The 22,132-nt window shown below is 55.1% G+C and overlaps 1 protein-coding gene across 1 annotated transcript in view; it reads right to left on the bottom strand.

Moving 5' to 3' along the window:
• The window catches only part of PGBD5 (piggyBac transposable element derived 5), an 81,195-nt gene that overhangs the window by 25,463 nt on the left and 33,600 nt on the right, over nucleotides 1-22,132 (bottom strand). Inside the window, exons 2-3 of the mRNA XM_074373196.1 lie at nucleotides 6,728-7,155; nucleotides 1,319-1,453 (exon numbers count right to left, since the gene is read on the bottom strand). Of these exons, the coding sequence (XP_074229297.1) occupies nucleotides 1,319-1,453; nucleotides 6,728-7,155 (563 nt within the window). The remainder of the gene's footprint in view (nucleotides 1-1,318; nucleotides 1,454-6,727; nucleotides 7,156-22,132) is intronic.

The raw sequence follows: 22,132 nt of genomic DNA, 5'->3' as shown, positions 1-22,132 counted from the left end.
CGGAGATTTTATAGATTTCATGGAAACTGGTATGAGAACATGCCCCAAGAGAGGGGTCACCTTGCCAGGTAGTGGACGTTGACTTCTAGCTACTTATCAGCTTTACAGGAACAAGGAAATGGTACCAGATGCCCGCAGAACCCACGTGCGAACATCCATCCAAAATCTCCACGGGCGGACCCCCAGCAGGCGGAACCACGCCTTCACACCCCGGTGCCTGGCACGATGCTTCAGGGAACAGCACTCAAGAAGCATTTATTCAAAGAATGACCGATGGTATATGCAAAGTGAAATGGACTCCCTTGTCCTCATGGGAGTGTCACTGCAAAGGACACTAGAGAGATGGCAAGGGCCACCAGAGGATGGAGGGTCCAGGCAGCACGTCCAGTGTGTTTCCCACTCTGGGGGGGTGGGTCTGCCTGGCAAGCGCCTGAGGCCTGTGCACAAGCTGACCCAGGCCCGGGCCCAGCTGGAGACCCCAGCCCCAGCCCAACCTGAAGCTCCCAGGCCCATGGGGCAGGGTGGGCTGGTGCTTCGAGGCACGTGCAGTTCCTTGCTGTGTCTCTGAGCAGATGCGAGAAGGTGGTCAGCTGAATCTTCCTATGAGTCCTCTGGCTCGGGGGAGAGGGAGGAGGCGTGCAAACACCCTGTGCCTTGGGCCTGGAGCTGCAGCTGGGAGGGGCAGCGAGGTGGGGTCCGCGGTGTGGCCTGACTGACGGGGAAGCAGCACAGAAGGAGGAGCAGGTCCCGGCCAGGGTCCCTGGTCCATTCCACCAGCCATGTCTCTTCCCTTCATGCGCTCTGTACCCTGCTGGCCCTGGCAGCTCAGTGTCTGACCCTGTTCCTGTCGCAGAGCTCGGCCGCCTCTTCTAAAACGTGCGCCCACATCTGCCGGGAGCAGGGCAGGGAGCAGGCGGCGACGCTGGCTCCAAGGGCCGAGCTCCTGGTGCTGTTGATGGCCTGGGAAGAAGGCGTGCTCAGGACTGGAAGGCAGGACAGAGACCTGGGAGGTTGTGGGGGTGCCTTCTAAGATGCCACACGGTGTGTGCCCACCGTTCTGGTGAAGCCTCTGGCTCACCCTGCGAGGGCCGGAGCCCTGAGCAGTATTTACCATGGTTATTTAAGTAGAGGGGCTGGAGCGGCAGGAAGACCGTGCAGGGGACAGTGCCGGCTCCCCCGGTGCACCAGTGGGGAGGGGCACAGCAGCCCCAGCCTCAGTTGCAGCATGTGGGGGCGGGGCGCAGTGAAAAGGGTACATGAGCAAGGTCCTTGGTTACCAAACTGTCCCTTTGGCCTCCAGGGCCAGCCCTGGGCTCACCTGGATGATGAAGCCGGTGGACGAGCACTGCCTGACCCAGAGGCTGAATTTCCGCTTCTTTCTCTTCCGCAGTTCCCTCTCCGTGCACGTGGCGATGAACACAGGGTCCTCGTCAATCAGGGGTTCATGTAGCACCTGCCGGGAAAGAAAGAGCAGAGCATCTCAGGGAAGGCAGCGTGCTAGGGGGTCATCAGATCTGGGCTCAAATCTAGTCTCTGCCTTTGACCAGCTGTGTGACCTTGGCTAAGTTACTTCACCTCTCTGATCCTCAGTCTCCTCATTTGTAAAAGGAGAATATGGATATCGATTACTAGAGTTTTGAAGAGGATTAAGTAAGGAACTGTATGCAAAGCCCTTAGCAGATATTTAATAAGTGGAAATCGCCATCATCATAATTTGTATTATTAATTATTATTATTACTAGCAGCCTAAGGTTCTCAGTCCAAAATATCACTTGGGAGAGGGACCTCCAGCAGGGATCCTGAATTCCAGCTGGACACGCCCGGTGGGGGCACCTACCTCCTTTCAAGGAAGATCTTTCCACTGGGAGATACTCTAACTGCTCACTGACTCAACACTGACCTGCATTTAACGTAAACCTACTGGCTTGACTTCTGCACCTGTGAGAAACAAAGACAGACACAAATGATGTCTTTAGGTTTTCCAGACAGTTCTTATGCTGGCCCATGACCCTCTTTTTCCCAGGTTGAACATTCTCTTTTTAAAAACTGTTCCTGAAATGACCCAGTTCCTTCGTTGCCATGATGCAGCCTCTGGCTTCCTTCCAAGTGGTCATGTCCTTTCGGATGCGGGATTCCCTAGGTAATTTTTAAACTTATTTCGCCTATTTCCACTTCTTTCTCTCTCTCTCTCTTTTTTTTTTTTAATGGAGGGACTGGGGATTGAACCCAGGACCTCCTGTATGCTAAGGACACAATGTACCACTGAGCTATCTCTTCCCCCACTATTTCCACTTGGTGATGACATGGTGATAGGACTTCTTCAATGACAAGATGACAAAATCAAAGCAATGGCACAACAAAACCAGGTCCCAGGAGTGGTCCAAGTTTTGTTTCTTCAAGCTAGAGCTTTCTGGGAGAGACACTTGGGTAAACTTTAGGAACCCACGACACGTCCCTCCCAACCCAATTTCAAGCTTACTTAGGAGTTGGTAGGTACGTGTGCAGTTCATGGAGATGAAGAACGCAGGAAATCCTATGATTCCAAGAACCCTCCACCACGCTCTAGATCAGGGGCTGGCAAACTACAGCCCAGCCCACCGCCCCTGAATAAAGCTGTCCCCGAACTCGCTGCACCCTGTGCCCTCCCTGATGTATCGTCAGTGGCTGCTTTTGGACTACAAGGTCCCGACACAGACCACACGGCTCCCAGAGTCTAAAATACCCAGCCATTGACAGAGAGAGTCTGCCAGCCTCCTCTCCATCAGGGCTTTTCAACTTTAATGAACAAATTAGTCACCTGGGAATCTTACAGAAATGTGGATCCTGATTCAGTGAGCCTGGGGCAGGGCCTGAGTTCCTTTATCTCCAACAAGCTCCCCGGTGATGTCGGAACGTGGCCCGACAAGGGCAGAACGGGGAACGACACTCACCAATCGTGACGTGGACAGGGGCCTTCCGTTCTTCTATTAATATTACCTTGAACTCCACTTAAAAAAGAGCCACCCTGCTGTGTTCGGTCTTGGGTGTGCACACCGGCCCCTTCAGTTCTCTGCTGTTGGAAGCAGGGGGCATTAAGCCTGGCTCCCCCAACTTTGTGCTCCTGAAGAGAGGCTGGAGAGGCTGACCTCATGCCTGCTCCTCGCAATTGCTCATTCTGAATCGCTCATCAAACATTCAAAGCCCATTTGGAACCACTCTAGCGGGATGGACATGTCCCACACTGGGGGGAAATGGAGCAGGGCCCAGGAAAACAGCCCTCTCTCTCTCCTCTCCAAAAAGCCAACGCCTTTATGCCATTGGCACTTACCACAGAATCAGTCCAAACGTACATTTAATCACCCGCCTCACCAGAGTCTAGGAGCCAGCAGGAACTCCTGGGCCTGCACGGCGCCCTCTCTTTTCTAGCATCCTTCCGTGAATTTGGGACAGGTCACTGCTGAGCGCAGCACCAGGCGGGAGCTATTCCCGGCCCGCAGTCCCTCTGTGCAGGGCGAGCCGCGTGGGCTGGGCAGCCGCGCGCTGACTTTCATAATGCCTCCCCCCGAGTCCTCCTCTAATTAATCCGCCCCCGTCTTGAGGAGATGCAGTAACTGCTGCCAGTTACTGGTAGATTCTGGGAGCCCTCTGAGGACCCCAAAAGCTCTAAACTCGCCCCTACGGGTCCCATTTGCTGGAACAAACCGGCCTGGGAGCCTGCAGGGCAAAGGGTGCTGTGTGACGAGGTGGAGCCCGGAGCAAAGTTGCTCCCGTCTGGCGGGGGTGGAGTGAGAATCGTCCCGCTGGTCCCAACAGGCAGAGTGAAGACCTTTCACGGAGCCCTGACGCCCGGGGGTGACAGTCAGCAACTCACAAACGCGCCTTCTCCTTGAATAGAATGTTCCAGAGCCCCCAGGGATTTCCAGAGAGAGAGAGAAGCTGCAAAGCCAGGAAGCCGTCAGGGCTTCCAACTCTTCTGATCAAGAGCTAGAAGAGGAAGCCCCTTCCTTTCCTGCAAGGGAGACGGTCCCTGGAGAGGACAAGGGAGGCAGGAAGCCGGCGTAGCGTGGCTGATGCTGGAGGCCAGCGGGAAAGCCTGGTCCACGTGGGCCAGGTCGGCAGGGCAAGGGGGCCAGTGATTCGCAGGACCCCAGCGAACAGCAAGGCCTAAGCATGTTCCAAATCAATCATACGCTGTGGTTTCCGATTTCATCTCCTTTGGGGGTCCCTGCTCCTGCCTCCGGACACAGAGCTGGCTCAACAACGCCCAGAGTCAGGTGGAGAGGAGGCAAGAGGAGGAAATACCTTGCTATGATCAGCCCACTGGAAAAACCGACCCCGGGGACCTCCGACTCGCCCTCTGCCTTGGGCTCCTGTCTGCTGGGTGGACTGTACTGGATATCTTTTGCCCCCAGGCCTCCCTTTCCCACGCTTCCTACTCTGCACTGTGGCCTAGAGGCCAACTTCTTATAATCTGCACCCCCCAGGCCCCTGCCTGCAGTGTCCAGCTTGCTTGGCCAAGCGGGAGGCGTGAACAAGACATGGGAGGGCCCTGCCTGCCCTCCTGCACCACCCGGCCTCCCCCGGCTGTAGCCGTCACTGCCCAGGGCACGCTCCCTGCCTGGTAATTTCCCTAAACCTTGACCGTCCACAGTCCCCACATCCAAGTCTCTTCAACTGCCCTTCTAGAACCTAGAATTTGTTTCCTGCTGGGGTCCTGACCAACACAGAGCACAGGATAGAAAATGGTCACAGAAAGAGCATACATGTTTGCAAACACAAAGGTAAAATTAAAACTTACATGCAAAATAAAGGAAAAAAAGCAAAGTGGGGCGGGGGGAGGGGAAATCCAACATGACCAGAGAAATCTTCCACGAGCTGAACCTCACATCAGTCCCTCTGTTCTCAGTCCTATGAACTGGACGCAAAGAAAAGGTGTGGGCGGCAAGAATAAAGTGACTGCCTCTGCAAGGTCTCCCTACAACTGAGCTGCACAACGCAGGAGGGCAGAGCTGCCTGCCTGGACACCTGCCCCGCTCCGGGCACCCACGTCCGAGGCCGGGACAGCTCAGAACTTGCTGGGGGGGCTGCAGCGTGCCCGCCAGCTACCCAGACCCCCGGGACACACACACAGAGGCGTGGTGACAGCCCGGGATGCAGGTCTCGGGTGTCTGATGCCGCAGCTCCAGGAGGTTCAGACGGCGCAGAGCACACAACAAACGGGAGCATAATCGTGGACAAGGCCCACCTCGTCGAGGGGCTGGAAGGACCCCCTGCAATCTTATCTTTAGGCTGCTAGTAGCAATCACCCAAGTAGCTGGTCGGTTGACTCTTGAAAGACACTCAGGCTTAGGCAGCTGACAGCCCTCTCCAGCAGGTCTGACACCAAGGATGGTCAGAATACAGTTTTCATCCCTTGCACCCAGCCAACATGCCTCTGGTTTGGCTCATTTTCAACCAAGCAAATACTCAGCGAAGTGAAAAACAATGCGCCCAGCCCCGTACTTGGTCCTGCAGGGCCCGTGACAAGGCAGAGCTTGTGCCCCCCAGGACCCCACGTCTTGGTAGGAAGGAAGGTGAGGGACACAGCTGGGAGACAAGACAAAACACGGCGCTCACTGCCCCGGAAAGAGCGGGGGGAATTTGGGAAGCTGGGAATCAACACGGGAATGCAGGTCTCCCCCAGGGCCCTGGACACTGGGGACATGTGGCAAGGCAGAGAAGGGGGGAGGCCTTCCTGGAGGCAGAAGGTACATCACGAACACCTGGAAACCCTAGTGAGTCCGGCATATTCACAGGACGGCAGTTCTGAGACAGGGGAACAGTTGAGAGACCGTTTTAAGGCCTCTCAAAATCCCTGTGCAGAGAAAGCAAGATGGAGTGAGGAGAGGACGCACAAGAGGACACGAGAAACAACTGGAGTCCTGTTACGCAGGCCTTAAAGGAAAAGCACAGGAAGGAGGAGGGGATGGGTGGGCCTTTAAACGTATAAATAAAAGAGAGGTAAGATTTCGTCTCCATCTAGAACAGGTCGAAGGGAATTGGGCTCACGGAAGCTAAGAACTTTCCTGATGTTCTGGTTAGAGAAATCTCGAGAAAGAGCCCCCTCCTCAGGGAAACAGACCAGGAGAGCAAGTTTGAGGATGGTTCTGAAGCCATCCCAGCACAGCCAAATGCGACTGCCAGGCCAACCAGGAGGCAGGGGCTCCGGAGCTGAGAGCTCCCCATACCGAGGAAGCGAGGGGAGCTGGGAAGGTGCGAGGGACCAGGGCAGTCAGGTGGGGGGGGGGGGCACTGCCAGCTCCCATCCAAAGGCTCTGGCTCTGCCACGTGTGCCGGGGGCCCCCACGTCCGTCACTCGCGACTGCCCGAGGAGGGCTGGAAATTCCAGGCTCGGTCCCTCCACCACCTGGAAGGCCCCTCACCCCCTCACCACCAGCCGATGAGCACATTCTCAGAGAATACAAGAAAATGAACACTTCCCTGGGCAAACCATAGTTTAGAAGTCTCATTAAAGGAGAGAGAGGATGAGGAGAAAAGGGGAGGGTAATTGCATCTCAGAGCAAAACGCGGACGTGGTTTAGAGCTGTTCATCTGTCATCTCCCTCCTGTTGAGTGGGGCCTGGATGGGGGAGCGGCCTGGGAGACGAACAGGGAGACCCTGGAGGGGACCTCAGAGTCCAGGCAGGAGGGGAGGACGCCCCCGGCCCCGCCACCAGCCCGAAGCCCCCTGCCCTGCACGCGGCCTCACCTGGGTTTGTGAAGGCCTGAAGGCGGAGTCGAAGCCGTTCTGCAGGGAGTCCAGGAAGGGCTGGACCTTGTAGAGGCCGTGCGTGGTCTGGCTGGAGCGGAAGGCCACCACGTGGAAGTACTTGAGAATCTTCTCGAAGCGGGCCTGGCTCATGACCAGGGCAAGGCTCGGGTTGCTGTAGAAGCCGCCGCTCCAGATGCTGAGGACCGACTCGCAGTGCGAGGTGCTGGTGGAGATCACGCAGCCCAGGAAGGCCTTCATCTCTGCCAGTGTCACGTCCGCCCAGGCCCCGTCGCTCCCGAACCGCTCCTGGAACTTCTTGGCGTACATGTTGGTCTGCACCACCATGTTCTTGAGGACATTGTCCGGGACGAAGAGCTGGAAGAAGTCCATGGCACTGGCGCTGGGGGGCATCTGGCGGGTGGGACCTGAAACAGGCAGGCCAAGTGCTACCGCTGCAGCCCCCATACCCCGCCTCCCCGTCCACCACGGGATGCTCATCCCATCACTGGGCCTCTGCCCCGAGTGCCACTTCCGCGACATCCTCCCGGGAGGGAGCCAGACCCAGACACCCACCCTGGGAACTGTCCTCCCCTCCTCCCCCGACCCCAGACAGGCGCAACCCTTCCCGTGTCCCCAGTGCCCTGCGTCCTCACTACACTCTGCACACATCACTGCCCCACAGATCTGGCCAAGCCAGAAATACTGATCTGAAGAGGAAGGCACACAGAGGAGGAGGAAGGGAAACCCAAAGACACACCAGATTCTTAACACAGGAGCTTGGCCACAGCTTTCTGGCCGTCGTCTCCTTGAAAGTTAAGGTGCCTTTGGAAAGAATGCTTTCACCCCTTAGGGCCTGAGAGGCTCCATTCAGAGGAGACGGCAATTTATCGGACACTCGCTACGTGGTGACTCTAAATTTGTTAGTACATGAGTCTGACGAGGCTGGTTTAGGTAATTTCACGAATGCAATAAAAGCCTGACAATTTCTGATGAATGCAGGGACATACTGAAACACACACCACATCTTTCAGAGGTAGGATTTTCAACTCCAGATAAGCCAGGCTAACAGTACGTAGAGACTTGTAGAAGACAAACTTTGCTTCGATCACATCCGTAGAGGGATTGCTAATAAAAGCTGTGCATATCCTTCAGAAATTAAACCACTCCCCCAACCTCCTGGCAACCTTCCTCTACTACTGATTTAGGTAGTCTCTGAAAAACAGGTTTTCCACAGCAAAATTAAGATGAGCAAAGTACACAAGCCATCCTAGGTTTTAAATTCAGACAGACAGATTAGGGAGTTGAAACCCTAAATTTAGTTACCTGTGGCTAACTGCACTCACCATCTTGGACAGATTCCGTCATCTCTCCTGTTTGTAAAATGGGCACAGTGACCCCTGCTTTGCAAGGCTGTTGTGGGGGGTAGGATGACTGGTGGGGGGGACACAGGGAAGGCACAGTGCACAGCGCCTGGCCCCACGGAGGTACCTAAAACGGGATCGGCTTTACTGAGACGTCAGTAACAGAAATCCACTGATGGTGGGCTGAGGGCTTTAGAATTTACAGAAGGAATCGAGGCCTGCGGAGTGAAGTGGCCACCATCCTCCCTTTCAGCGACCATTCTTTGGAAGAGCTCCAGGCGGTCCTGGCGCCATAGGCACCAAACTGGCCTCGGAGGCGGCGACCCTGGCCAATGCGACCACGATGCCGGGAAGACGGGGGGGCTGGTCAGCAGGGCCAGCCTTTCCCGGAATCATTTTATTTCAGCGAAACTTGCTGCCTCTGGTGGGTGAAGCCATAAATTATTCAGGGGTAGCTCTCCAAAAGGAGGAAACCCAGCATTTTAATTGCTACCTCATGCTGAGTAAGCAGAAGGAAAATTTCCCTTCCAAAAGGTATGTTTAAAGTAATTCTGCCTCCCAGGCCATTTCAAAATGAACTCACACAGCCAACTCTGGCCTGGCCAACTGCTTAATGAAGAAACGGGGAAGTAGCCGGTTCCCTCGTAACTGTTTATAGTTTTGATTTACAAGCATCCTTCACGGCCTCTTCTAGTTGCTGTGATGTCTAGCATGTGAAGTGTTGGCACAGGCCCGCCGTTGGGACATGGGGGAGGCAGGGGGGAGGCAGAAGACGCTGTTCAGAAGGCTCGATCCCTACCATCGACTTAATCGTACGGTCATTTAATAACAGGAAGTGGGCAGATCCCCAGCCAAGGTTCATTCATCGAGAGCTTTTTCTGGGTATGAACCCACGTGATCCCCATGTCCTGTAAAGCATCATCCAGGAGCTCACACGTGTAAGGACACCGCCCCACCCCAGGTGGCCCACCTCTAAGTGCCTTTCATACAGTCGTGTGACCTTCGTCCCACCTGGCCCAGAGCCAGTCGGAACACACCTGCTGCCTGCTGTAACCCTGAACAGCGCCCCTCCCATCCCATCTCAGGGTGCTCAACACCCCCACCCCCACTGGTGGTGGGTGGAGAGTGAGCAGCGGGGAGGAGGGAGCCCCGCCCACCCAGGAGGAGCACCACCTGTTTTGAGCCCCCTAGTTAACACCTGGTGATTAGGTTAGGTCAGCCAGGAGCTTCTGTGTATAAAAGGAGGCCCAAGTGGGCAGGCAGGCAGGGTGGGCAGGCTAGCACACCCCCAGCCACACCTGCCTGAGGACACCAAGCTGGGGCGGCCAGGTGAGCCGGGATGGGAAACACTTGGTCACGGGCAGGATGTGTGTGTGGGTAGGAGGGTGAGTCACAGACACCTGCCAGGTGCCCAGCGTGGGTGAGCTGGCTCGGGATCTTGTTGGGTTTAATTTCCTCCCTCCCTTCCTGAACTGAGGGAAGCCACTGCAGAACTTCTCCTGGTCCTTCTGCTTCTTCTGATGCCTTTTTTCCCCTCCCTGTCCACAGCTACTGGCTGTGTGACCTCAGGCAGGCCACATAACCTCTCTGTGCCAGTTTCCTTATCAATCAAATGGGAGTAAGAACACCCAGAATGAGTGCAAGTCACATGACCTTGAACACTCTTGGCCAGTTCGCCCCCCAGGCCCACTGGGGTGTGGGTCCCAAGGGAGCTGCTTCTGCTGCTCACTTTCCTCCACGCACTGCCTCACCCCGACCTTGGCAGCTGGACATCCCACGGGTGGCAGTGACCCCCACCTTCGCCCAGTCTAGAAGAGAAGGCTGGCTTTGTGTGCATTTGAAAACGCAACCTTTTAGAGACTGAAGCATTCATTTTGCAAGGAGATTGGCATTTTGCATACACGGGTATTTGGGGGCACAAGCGGTCAGCCGTTCTGTGACATGTATGAGGAACACAGTATTTCGAGTTAAGGGTTTAATATAATGAAATCACTCATCTCCGGGCCAAATCAAACAGGTATCAAAATATAACAGAATGTCCTGCGTCTTCCCAAAAATATTTCTCTCATGTGGGACATTGAAAAAACCGAAGGCACTGCATTCCATAAACGGGTAACGCAGAAAATAGACATTCTTCTCGCTGCCGGCCACAGCCTGTCTTCCTCTTTGGCTGAGGCAATCATCATTTTTCTTGAATTCTTTTTTCTTGTTAACGCATTTAAAAATTTTTTTGTTTTTGTTTTTCTTTTTTGGGGGGGGTAATTAGGTTTATTTACTTATTTATTTTTAATGGAGGGACTGGGGATTGAACCCAGGACCTTGTGCACGCTGGGCATGTGTTCTACCACCTAGCTACACCCTCCCCCTCTCACATTCTTTTTTCCCTCCTCCAGTGGCCGATATGCAGGACAAGCCATCTATGTGACAAATACCTGAGGTCCTGGTCTCGGTCTCGATTACCACTCAAGAGCTCTAAAGCCTTCTGCCCTTGTTTAACGTCTTTGTTCAGAACTAACTGACCGGTAACAAATTCAATTCGCAGCCGGATCAAGGCATCTCCACGCAGGGGTAGCAGTCATGGGTGTGAGTCCCGGCCATACTCCCAACATCCCTGGATGTGTGGCCGGATGGGAAAACCCAGACCCATGTCACCGGGCAGCTGTGAACAGCACCAAGTTTCCCCTTTCTGTTTAGATCTGATCTGCTATGCTTACCAACATAGTAAAATTCGTTCAGATTAGTGTTAGTGCCCTAAATGGTACCTTCCGACAGAGGGACAAATGTGAGGTGCTAACCATTCTGCAGAGCCGTTAGAAAATGCGCAGCATCTGGCTGGAGAACCCCGACCGCAGCATCAGTCGCATACGGATCAGCTGCGGGGCTTCTTCGTTAGGGATACGTAGCAGCAAACGCTGCGCGTGTGCGTGCGTGTGCGCGCGTGCCCGTGTGGGCTTCTCCAAGCTAGGGCAACACAGTGGCTGGCAAAGAAGTTGACCACACAAAGGAAACAATTCTGGAATCAGGCACCTGAGTTGATGCTTTTATCGGAAACACAGAGCCCAGAACAGGAGCTTGTAGTCCCTACAGAAAGAGGCTATTTCGTGAGCTTTAATGCAGACATTAAATCTGTCCCCTTGACTCCGTGTCATGTGACAAAGCTGGTGTACAGAGCAGGGGCGACACGCACCTGAGCCCGATACAGCACCTTCAGAAATGTTCGCAGTATGAGGTGCACACATGTAAGAAATAGCCCGTCTCACCAACTCCAGTGCCTGCCACCTGCAGCTGACCTGCTCCAAAGCGTCTCCTGGGAACACTCCGCTGGGCCCAGATGGCCCTGACGTTGAGTCCTTGCACCGAACCATGGGGAGCAGCTGGGAAAGAGGTCGGCAGCATCCGACCCACTGGGCGACCTCACCGCCGCACCCTCGGCCCAGGGACCCTCCAGTATCCTCTCTACCCGCAGCTGCGTATTCTACAGTCCAGCTCATGTGCACAAACTATTCTTTGGACTGTTAGCGAATTCACTAGGCTTTTCAAAGGCTTACTGCTCCCTCCCCCCTTCCCCCCAGCCTGGACCAGGCTCATCCCCCCTCCCCTCCACCCCCAGCCCTGGACCAGGCTTATGGCCCCTCCGTCACCCTCGACCAGACTCATCACCCTCCCCTCCCCCACTCTCGACTAGGCTCATCCACTAAGACATTTTCCCACCAAAACCATAGATCTCACTTTCCCTCAGTTCTGAGGAGAGGGGTGTCTGTTGAGGGTGAGAGGCAGGGTTGCCTGCAGCTGGGGTCGGCGGGTGGGGGGAGCTCCTGGTTCTCTGTCTAACTGAACCTCTGGGAAGCCGCAGTTTCTCCAGGTCTCCATTTTTCGCTGGTAACTTGCCTCATCTCCACCCCAAGACTAATGAAACAACAAGACAATGATGTATTTTGAGGAATGGAAATAAATCTATAGAAGTCCACTCTCCTGATCTGAAACAGCTGCCGTCCAGCGAAGCTGAGGGCCTGGACTGGGCTCCACTCCACGACTCCCCAGGTGGGGGGCTTCGGGCAAACTACCCAACTCTGTCTCAGTCTGTGCGGCCTGCCACCCAGGCTGGGCGGCTTAAACAGAAATTTCCCTCTCACAGCTCTGGAGGCCAGAGATCCAAGACCAGGGCGCAGGCAGATGCCACGTCTGGTGAGGACCGCTTCCTGGTTCTCAGGGGGCTGTCTCCTGGGTGTGTTCCCACACAGGGGACGGGTCCAGGGAGATCTCTGGGTCTCTTTTATAAGACACGAATCCCACCCTGAGGGCTCCACTTCCATGACCTGGGCTCCTCCCAGAGGCCCACCTCCTAACTCCACCTCATTGGGGATCAGACTTCAGCATATGGATTTGGGGGACACAAATACTCAGCCTAGAGTCCTCTGAGCCACAGTCTCCAGGTTGGTAAGGGGAAGATAACAGAATGAAAGTCAGAGCCGGGGTGAGGGCGAAGCAGGACGGTGTCCACAGCAAGAGCCTGAGGTGCCTCGCACTCCCTGACACCCAGTAACAGCATCTCATCACATGCGGGACGGGACAGCATCCGTGAGCCCCTCATCCCAGACATCTGCCCCCTTCCCGGAGCTCAGCCACCAGATGGCTGTTACCGAACAGCAGCCTGGGCGACCACAGTGTACATTTCTTTTAGGCACTGTGTCTATTTTACACTTGAGGTTGGATTTTTAAAGCTCTGTTTGGGTACAGAAAGGACAGAAGTGTTTTTCCCACTTGGGTAGAACCTGATGGGGAAGGGACCTGGTGGTGAGGAGCCGTCCAAGGCCCGCCCGCCTCTGGCCCCATTTCCCGCCTGGTGGCCAGTTTGGATGGGCCACCCGGATGCTGTGTTAATTTCCTCCTTCACAGCCTTCCCCTGCTCCCCGCTTACTGATGTAACCATGCCCACTGCAGTGCTTCACGGCCCCCCAGGTCAGGCCCGGGTCCGATCTGGGACACTGGGGCACTGCTTCTTCCTCAGGCTCCTTCCCCAGGCCCCCCTCTTCCTGTTCAGGGGGCCTCAGCTGAGACCACCATGGTCCCCAACTTGCTGCCAGCCCTGGCCAGTTCCAGGTAGCATGGCACACCTCCCTCTCACCCAGAACCACCCCAGTCCATCCTCCAAGAGAGGCGACAGAGAGGGACCATGCTGTCAGGTTCCGGGAGAGAGGCAGTGAAAAGGATGTCACCCTCCCAGGCTTTCATAAGTGTGCCGTTGACAGGACACTCGGACGTGCCTGGTGGAGGGTCTTGGCATCAAGCACCCCAGTGAGCGTTTAATTGGCCAGATTTACCTCCCACAACAGCTAATCAAAGAGGTGCTGGGAGGCCCCTTGGCAGCTGTGGAAGCACAGGCTCATGGGAAGAACTCAAAGTCCCACTGCCACCTGCCCCCAGATGGTGGGTCTCGAAAGGACAGGCCTGGACTTCCGCTCCAGGGCAGAGCCTGGCCTGAGAAGCAGCTCCCTTGTAGCAATGGCAAGGGTCTGTGTAGACGTGAAGGTCGTGAGGTCAATGATGAAAAGGACATCAAAGAACACTTCACGGAATCGGGCCCATGGGGCAGGTGCAGGTGGGGACTGCGGTCTGTCTTCTGCTCGCTCCTACAATGCAGATGTGGGCTCCCCTCCCGGTGCGGGCAGTGGGCTCCCCTCCCGGTGTGGGCAGTGGGCTCTGCCCTGACCGTGGGCGCAGTGATGGGGAGGCGGGGGCACTGGACTCCCTCCCCGGAAGGACCTGTCAGGACGTGGGTGACAGCCCTCCCCGCTGATTCTCTCAGGCTTCGCCCCACCCTCGACACACGCACACACACTCCTGGTTTAGAGTCACGGGGCAACCCGTGACCTCCTTGTACAGACAGACCTGCCAGTCACACAGCCCGGGTCTGCGGACCCCCATGCTGGGCTTCCTTCTCACCCATCATCAGCCCCCTGGATTTACTCTGAGCGTCTGTGTGTGCTGGGGACAAGGCAAGGTGGGTGTTGCCATGGAGCTGGGCTCAGGAGGGGGCAGGAAGAGGACAGGGTGGAGATTCGGTAGTTTCCACCACCCCAGGATCCCAGGGCGCCGCACAGACAGATGGTGTGGGCCCGTCTCAGCGCAGCTGGCTCAGGAAGAATGAAGGCACAAGGAGTTGCTTTAGCCCTGGATGACAATCTCCTCTAATTCCCCGCAGACCAGCCCACATCCTGGGACGAGAGAAGGAAGAGAGAGGAAAAGGGGGCTGGGGTGGAGAGGCAGACACCAGGATGGTGGGAAGAAGACAAAAGCCTGGGCAAGAAGGTGCCTCGGCCGCTCCTGAGCGGGGAAGCTGGGCAGGTGGCGGACAGGACGGCGCAGGTGCCAGTGCACGAGGGTGGAGGGGGACAGGGCCGCCAGGGCCGCACACGAAAGCCCCGCACTGAGGGCACTGTGGGCAGAGGCTGACGCTGTCCCACCCATCACCCCGGGGCCTCGAGGACAGGTGGGACCTCCGCCTACTGTCCCCAGAGAAAACAAGGGTCAGAGCAGGTCAATGTCAAGTGGATGAGCCGGGGTGATTCCCGCCTCCGGCTCCTGCGCTCCCCTTCTCCCTTCCCTCTCTCAGTCCTCGCTCCGCAGCCCAGCTCCACAACGTCTGCCAAGGAGACCATTTTATTTAACAGCAAATATAAATGAATCACGTTTCCTCTATTTTACAAAGATGTCTATCACACTGATGTTTCTATGAGTAAGAACGGAGGAGGCCTTTGCATCCATGAGGCAGAGAGCACCAAGAGCCTGCGATAAGACGGGCCCCAAAGCCATCCGCTGCAAAGGTCCACGGTAGCTGGCACGCCGCCCCCGAGGCACAGGGGCGACCCTCAGCGAACGCCAGCTGGCTGTGTCACCGGGACCTCCTTTCCCCTTCAGGGGCTGGTGGGGCCGGCTGTCCACAGATCCCGACCAGAGCCAGCGCCCTGCTCCCTCCGCAGGGAGACCCACCATCCTCCGTGCAAACCCACCCCACGGCACCCCGACAGCCCACCGTCCGCAGCAGCATAAGCTCAGACAGGTGTCTGTTTTCACCTGCAGCCTGTTTCCCAACACAAAAGCCATTCTCATTGCCTGTCTCACAGCAATGCTATTTTTTCCTAAGTTTTCAATCATGCAGTTGCAGGAGGAGGTTCTTATGACCATGCAGACATCAAGAGGACAAAGTGCCCTGGGTGACACCCTCTCCAGGATGGGGGAGGGGGTGCTTTCACGTGGGATGGCCAGGCCACCGACTTAGCCTCTGGCCAGTGGAAAGACAACCAGCTGGGACCTGAATTCTAAGTGATTCAGGGATGTTTAAGAAATACTTACTCAGAGGATCAGAAGATACGAAGGTGACTGCCACCTAAGCCCTGCTTCAAAAAACCTGAGGACGGAAACCCAGAGCCCAACGCATCTGTTCGAGGTGGACAACAGTCAGACTATCCCTTCAGGAGGGAGCCTCTGAGGTACATCCTTTAATTCCACAAGGCGTCTAAATTTGAGGTGTCCGGCGTGCAGAGGGGACACTAACCTTAGTCTGGAGCCGATGCTGTGCCCAAAGCTGCACAAGGGATGTATGCGTGTCACCACCACACTTCTGAGACAGGAGGGAAGCGGGCAGGGCACAGTCACTGAAGGAACGACACAGCAGTTGAGGACGGGACAAACTGGCTAGAACCAAGATGGCAGAAGACTGGACTTCCAGTGCACCTTGAGCCTCACGGCACACCCACAGGCGCCATGACAGTTCCTAGGCTGCCCATAAAAAGCCAAAAAGTGGGTGGAGGCGGATTCCTGGAAATTCCCACTCCTCCCCGCAACAGTTGGAATACTCCTCCTCCTCATCAGCATATGAAATTACCGAGCTTATAAAACTAGCAACCCCGCACCTTGTGGTCACTCTCTCGCCCTCTGAGACGGTCTGCACTGTGTCTATGGAGTGTGGACGTCCTAAGCTGCTCTCCACTCTGTCTGTGGACTGGGACTCTCCAAATAAACTTGCTTTCACTTGACTCCTTGCTCTTGGATTCTTTCCTGTGTGAGGCAAGAACCTATTCTCCAGCGACACTGCTAAGGGAAGTCTTACAGACGAGGAAGCAGCTCAGATCTCGGACCAACCACTCAAGGTCAGAGCCCGAGTATGCACCCAAGTGGCTTCCTCACCCCAGGCTGCTGCCCGGCCATGGAAGCTCTCCACCCAGCCCAGTGTTCTAAGTGCCGGTCAAGGCTGTGCGGCAGCTCCCTGGGCACTGAGGGTGAGCAGGAAGGGAGGAGGAGTAAACGGTCCCACCATGAGGCAGTCCTCCCCAGCCAAAGGGAGTGACGTCTAGCATCTCAGCATCTCATAACTGAGGAGTGAGTCTTCCAGTCTGCAGAGTGGCCCGCGGTTCACAGGTGATTGCATTTCTAACACTGTGAGCCCAGGGAAGAGCAGGTGCTCCCAGCTCAGCGCTCACCCTCCGACACATCACACCACCCAGGATAGACGGCACTCTGACTACCTTGACACAGCATTCTCAGGGGTACTGGTTTTTCCCTAGATTCCTTCCTGTTAAAGGTGATTGCACACTAGAAAAGTCATTTGCAAAGCATAACTCTTCTTCATCTTCATGCATAAAGACAAAAAACCAGAGTGAATAAGGCAATCTATCAGAGGGAGTTTAGAGTAATGATAGTAAAGATGTTCAGAGAACTCAGGAGTATAAAGGCATAGGGGGATGTTTTCAGCAAAGAGATAGAAAAATATAAAGACTATCCAAATGGAGTTGAAGAATACAATTACTGAAATGAATAATACACTAGAAGGCACCAAGTATAGACTAAACAAGGCAGAAGAACGGACTAGTGAGCTGGAAGACAGATTAGTGGAAATCACTACTGCCAAAGAGAAAAAAGAATGAAACGAAATGAGGAAAGTTTAAGAGAACTCTGGGACAACATGAAGTGCTCTAATATTCACGTTATAGGGGCCCCAGAAAGAGAAGAGAGAGGGAAAGGACCTGAGAAATATTTGAAGAGATAACAATTGAAAACTTTCCAAACCTGCAAATACACACTACTATACAAAAAACAGGTAAACAGCAAGGACCTACTGTGCAGCACAGGGAATTACATTCAATATCTTACAGTAACCTATAATAAAAAAGAACATGGAAAGGAATATATTTACGTATAACTGAAACATTATGTGGTACATTAGAAATTAACACATAGTAAACTGACTATACTTCAATAAAAATTAAAAACAAAATAAAGAATGGGCACTGGAGGTCTTGATATCCTTCTAACCTTCCTTTCAAGGTAAAGGGTTGGTTGCATTTGCAAAACTAGAGTGGGGTTAGGGGATTTCTAGAATCCTTCCTTGCAATGATATTCTGTGCAACACAGCCTATCCGCCTCAAGCATCAACTTCTACTCCTTAAACAGGAGGCCACAGAGCCCAGGAGGAGAAAGTAGGGGTGAGGCTGAGTCCCAAGCCCTCCTCCTAGAGCCTGCAGCCCCCACACCCCAGTTCACAGCCTACCCCCCACCACCACCCTGGGTAGCGAGGGGCAGAGGGCCCTGGGGCCAGAGCTCTTCAGAGATTTCCAAAGGCTTCCTGCCCCTTTCCCTTCTTTGAGATTCCACCTCCTTCAACCTAAGTTGCTAAGAAGGAACAGGAGAGCAAACAAGCAAAAACATCCAATTTATGGAGACTGAACGCAGTGCGGATCTTGGGGGTCAAATTTTAATGAGGCTGGAAAAAAGAAAAGACTTCGGCAAAAGTCAAACACTTGCTTGTGCATTTCACCAGTTATAAATACTCCTCTTTGTAACCAGGGGGCTGTTTGTTAAGATTTGGGGAAGGAAAAGCAGTCTGAGCAGATGCTGGCAAAATGCAAGCCTGGCCACTTTAGATGCACTGAGGAGAATCCGCATCCTTCCTTTCCCTTACCTGTAAGACAGATGGAGGGTCAGGTGAGGCTTTGGGTTTGTATCTGAGCTTTCCCTCCCTGTTTGTCTTTTATTTATATAGACAGAGAGCCTCTCGATGAAACAGCAAAATATCCAGGAGGATGTGGGCAGACCTCTTCCCCTCCCTGAACAAGCAAAAGTGTCAGAAGCTGTCGTGGGTGCTTCTCCATGGGACTTTTTTTTTTTTCCAATCCTACCGTCTTTCCACGACCACTGGTGGTCGAGAGTGTAGATTCTGGCACCGACAGCCTGGGTGTGATCTGCCACTTATCTGCTGTGTGACCTTGAGTGAGCTGCTTCCTCTGCATGCAGCGGGCTACCTACCTAGCAGAGCTACCGTAGGACCGCACGACAGGACCTACCAGGACGCACTCAGGGACCACGGGTCATTCCTACTGGGGTTGCTGTTATCATGATTTTCATCGTCAGCCCACAGCCTCTGCATCTGACATGGAATCGACAGGGAGCAGAGTGCGGACAGAGCACCATGGGTTGTCCAAGCTGCAACGTGCTTCCTACGGACACACAGTTAGTTCCAAAAGAACACGTTACAGAGGAGGAGCTTTGTGTCATTTTATTAGCACGCTTCGAGAAGGCGAGGATTGCAAGGCACCCAGGAGGCTGCTCCCCACCTCTCTCCCATCCTGGCACTTGTCTGAAGTGTCTGTGAGCAGTCCCACCTTCCTGGACTCTTCCCGCCCTGCAGGCTTTATGCACACTGCAGGATTCTTACACTTTGAAGAGACTACAGAAAATGGAACGGTCATTTGAACCAGCAACCTATTAACAAGTAGGCAAACTGAGCTCCCGGGCCTGGTTTCCCCTGCGCTGTGCAGAGCTGCCTCTTGGGACTGTCACTGTCCCCATCGAATGGTCTCTTCACAGTGCATGGAGATGGACAGGCTTCACCGCTGCCGGGCAGAGCAGCCAGATGCCGGGCAAATGACTGTTTCCTTGTCTGCAGAATAAAGAGGTTGGACAAAGACCGTCTAAGGTTCTTTCTGGCTCTTTAAAAAACATAACTGTTGGCACAGCTGAGAGAGGCAGAATGTTGATTCCTTGCTACTTGGGGTGTGGGGGTGAGGAGGATGCAGGGTAGGGGAGTGATAACTTACTTCTTGAGATGATAAGAATGCTCTGTAACTGACTGTGGTGATGGTTGCACATATCTCTGACCATCCCCCAAACCATTGAATTGTACACCTTAAATGGGCTAACTGTATGGTAGGTAAATTATATTTCAATAAAGCTGCTACCAACCAGAAAAAAAAAAAAAAAAGCAGGTCCTAAATTCATTGCTCCTGCTCCTGCTCTAAGAAACGGCCAAGGCCCTCTCACTCACAGGACTGTCGGGTGGTGCCTGTAAAGCTCTCGGCACAAACTAAATCCTCAATTCAGCTACGATTACAATCAAGCAGTGAGGAAGGGCCTGGGCCCACAGGAAGAGCCCTGATCCCAGGGAAATCTCAGAAGTCAGGCGAGTGGCTGCCCTGCCTCTGGTGCGAGGTCAGACCTCCTGGGCCAGGAAAGCCCCCTCCCAACGGCAGTGCACACAGCTCCCCGCAGCGGGATGAGAGCCCAGATGCAGGGTGCACGGGGCTGGGTTTGGATCCCTTTGAAGCAAATTCTTTGAGATAAAAGGGGTGGAAGAATCTCTCCAACGACAGAGAAGGACAAACGTCCCGCAGACGACTCGGTCGTGATGCCGGGTGCCACCAGAGCTTGTAGTGTCAGAGGGGCGAGGCGTGACTGCCACACAGGTGGGACACAGAGGAGCCATGGCAGTCCCTGTGAAATGCTGGCGCTGAGGCACCAGGCATGTGATAAGCAGCAGCTGCGATGGTGGTGATGCCAACCACACCAGGATGAGACCCAGTTCCCAGAAGTGGAAGGGCCCCGCGGGGCAGCTCTGCCTGGGAATCGCAGAGCCCGGCTCAGCGTGGAGCTGCCCCGTGGCTGCTCCCAGGCCTGCGAAGTCTCCGAGAACGCTCTGCACAAAGAGAGCCCGGGGGCTGTGGGCAGGCGGATCTGCCCATCGAACAAGCCTTGGGCAGCATGCGTAACCCTCCCGAGCCTTAGCTTCCCACCTCTGTAGAACGGGGATGGTTGGAGTACCTGCCGCAAAGAGTCACCGTGAGGATAAAATTCAACACTGCGCACAGAGCACAGCGCAGCAGCTGGTACAGCCCGAGACTGGGAACGGCACCGGCCACTGCTGTTAGTGCCGCCGGCCAAGTGCTGACGCCCGGCGCGTGCCTCTCGACACAGAGGCGGCGATGAGACTCAAGGCTCTTTCCTGAGGGCCAGGGAGGCCAAATGAGGATGCACCCCAGACTGATCGGAGTCTGAGGAGGAAGGACATTACATGCAGAGAGACTAAAAATTTTTAAATGGAGACTCCTCCGAGGCCAGGGGCTCATCGGGAGAGCGCACCGCAGGGTAACAGACAAACACTTCCACTTTGGGGATCGAGAGTGAGACGTTATTTGCGGGACAGGTTGTTCAAGAACGTTCACTTCTGATTGCGATTTTAAACCACCACAGGGAAATGGTATCTGACTTCCGTTCCCACCTGCCATCACCTCTCCAGAGCGCCCGTGGCACTAAGGAGTCACGTCATCTCCTTTGCAGGCTGGTAATAAAAGGGTCATCAGGTGGGTCATTCATTAATGAGGTTTGCTGTCAAGTTGGTGCCGAGTGCAAAGGAGGTAAAACAGTGTCACTTCACACACCCCCCGCCCCACCACGGTCATACCCGCCATCCGTCTCCTCTTGGCACTCAAACCCTCCCCCAGCACCTGGAGCCACACGGCTAACCCACGTCTGCCCACCTACGTCCCCCAGGCATGCCTCAGAGACCGGGAAGAAACGGCAGGGGGTGTCCGGCCCGGAGTCAGGAGAGCGCATGTCTCCTGACTGTGTGGTTCTCCGGAGGAAGGTGCTACTTCTCTCTCAATCTCTGTCTGAACACCCGACTGCTCCTCGTCCGCTCGATGTCAACCTCGAAGGGCCAAGCGTGCCCGTCAAGTTCTGCCTGAGCACACAGGCTGTCCCGCAGCTCCCAGACCTCGCGTGGCCAATGCGTCCTGAATGGGCAAGTCCCACGATGTCCCTGCAGGACGAGGCCCACGTTCCTCCCACCTTCCAGTAATCCTGTGATAGGGAGATGTCATCCTCCTTTACGGATGAAGACACTGACGACGGTCAACCCAAAGAGCCTGCCTCTGTGCAAGGTTCTGCAGTGACATCTACACAAGATGGGAAGGCCCCCCAAGCACTGGCGGGGCCCTGAAGGAGCTTGGGGGCATCACTGCCAACAACCATCCACATCCCACACCCTCTGACTCCTACCCCAGTTCCAACCACCACTCCAAGCTGACACCTCCAGGTCCACCGTGGGGACACCTCACACCCAACCTGCTCAACCCTGTCTCTCCCCGATCCACTGAGAGGTTCAGGCCACCCCAGGGCTGTCTGTCCAGCCCCTGCCTCTCCCCATCGACCTTGCCCCTCATGGGCAAGTCCTGCAGCTCTACACCCTGAACATGGGCTCCCCAGGCCCCTACGCATCTCCTCAGGCTGAGGCCACAGCCACTCACCAGTCTCCTGCCTCCACCCTGACTGTCACGTGATTGTTTAAAACGTGACCCTCCTCCTGTCCCAGCCCTACGTGAAATGCTCCCTGGCCCCGCACTGCCCAAAGAGTGACCACCACCCTGCATCTCATAGGCCTGCTGTCCCGCCGCCTCTCATGCCCCTGCCTTCCCTTCACGCACCTGCTATTCCGAGGGCTCACATGCTAACCGCTCACACGCACCAACATGCCACGTGTTTTGGGCCTCCTCTCACATCTTCCACACTCAGCACCACAGGCTGGCTCCTCCCTCCTCTCATCCGATGCAAGGAACCAGCCGCTACATGGCATCACTCATGCAGGCAGAGCCAGGGGCTGGTACCAGCTCACTCCATCTTCATCCGCCCTGTAAGACCCTGTGCTGGTCCCCATTTCACAGACAAAGCACGAGATTCAGTGATGTGTCCAGCGGGCTGAAGTCTGGCACCC

This window comes from Camelus bactrianus, chromosome 11, assembly GCF_048773025.1.
Source record: "Camelus bactrianus isolate YW-2024 breed Bactrian camel chromosome 11, ASM4877302v1, whole genome shotgun sequence".
NCBI classification, from domain to species: Eukaryota; Metazoa; Chordata; class Mammalia; order Artiodactyla; family Camelidae; genus Camelus; species Camelus bactrianus.
The sequence above is the reverse complement of the archived record's forward strand: the minus strand, read 5'-3'. Positions and strand labels throughout refer to the sequence as shown.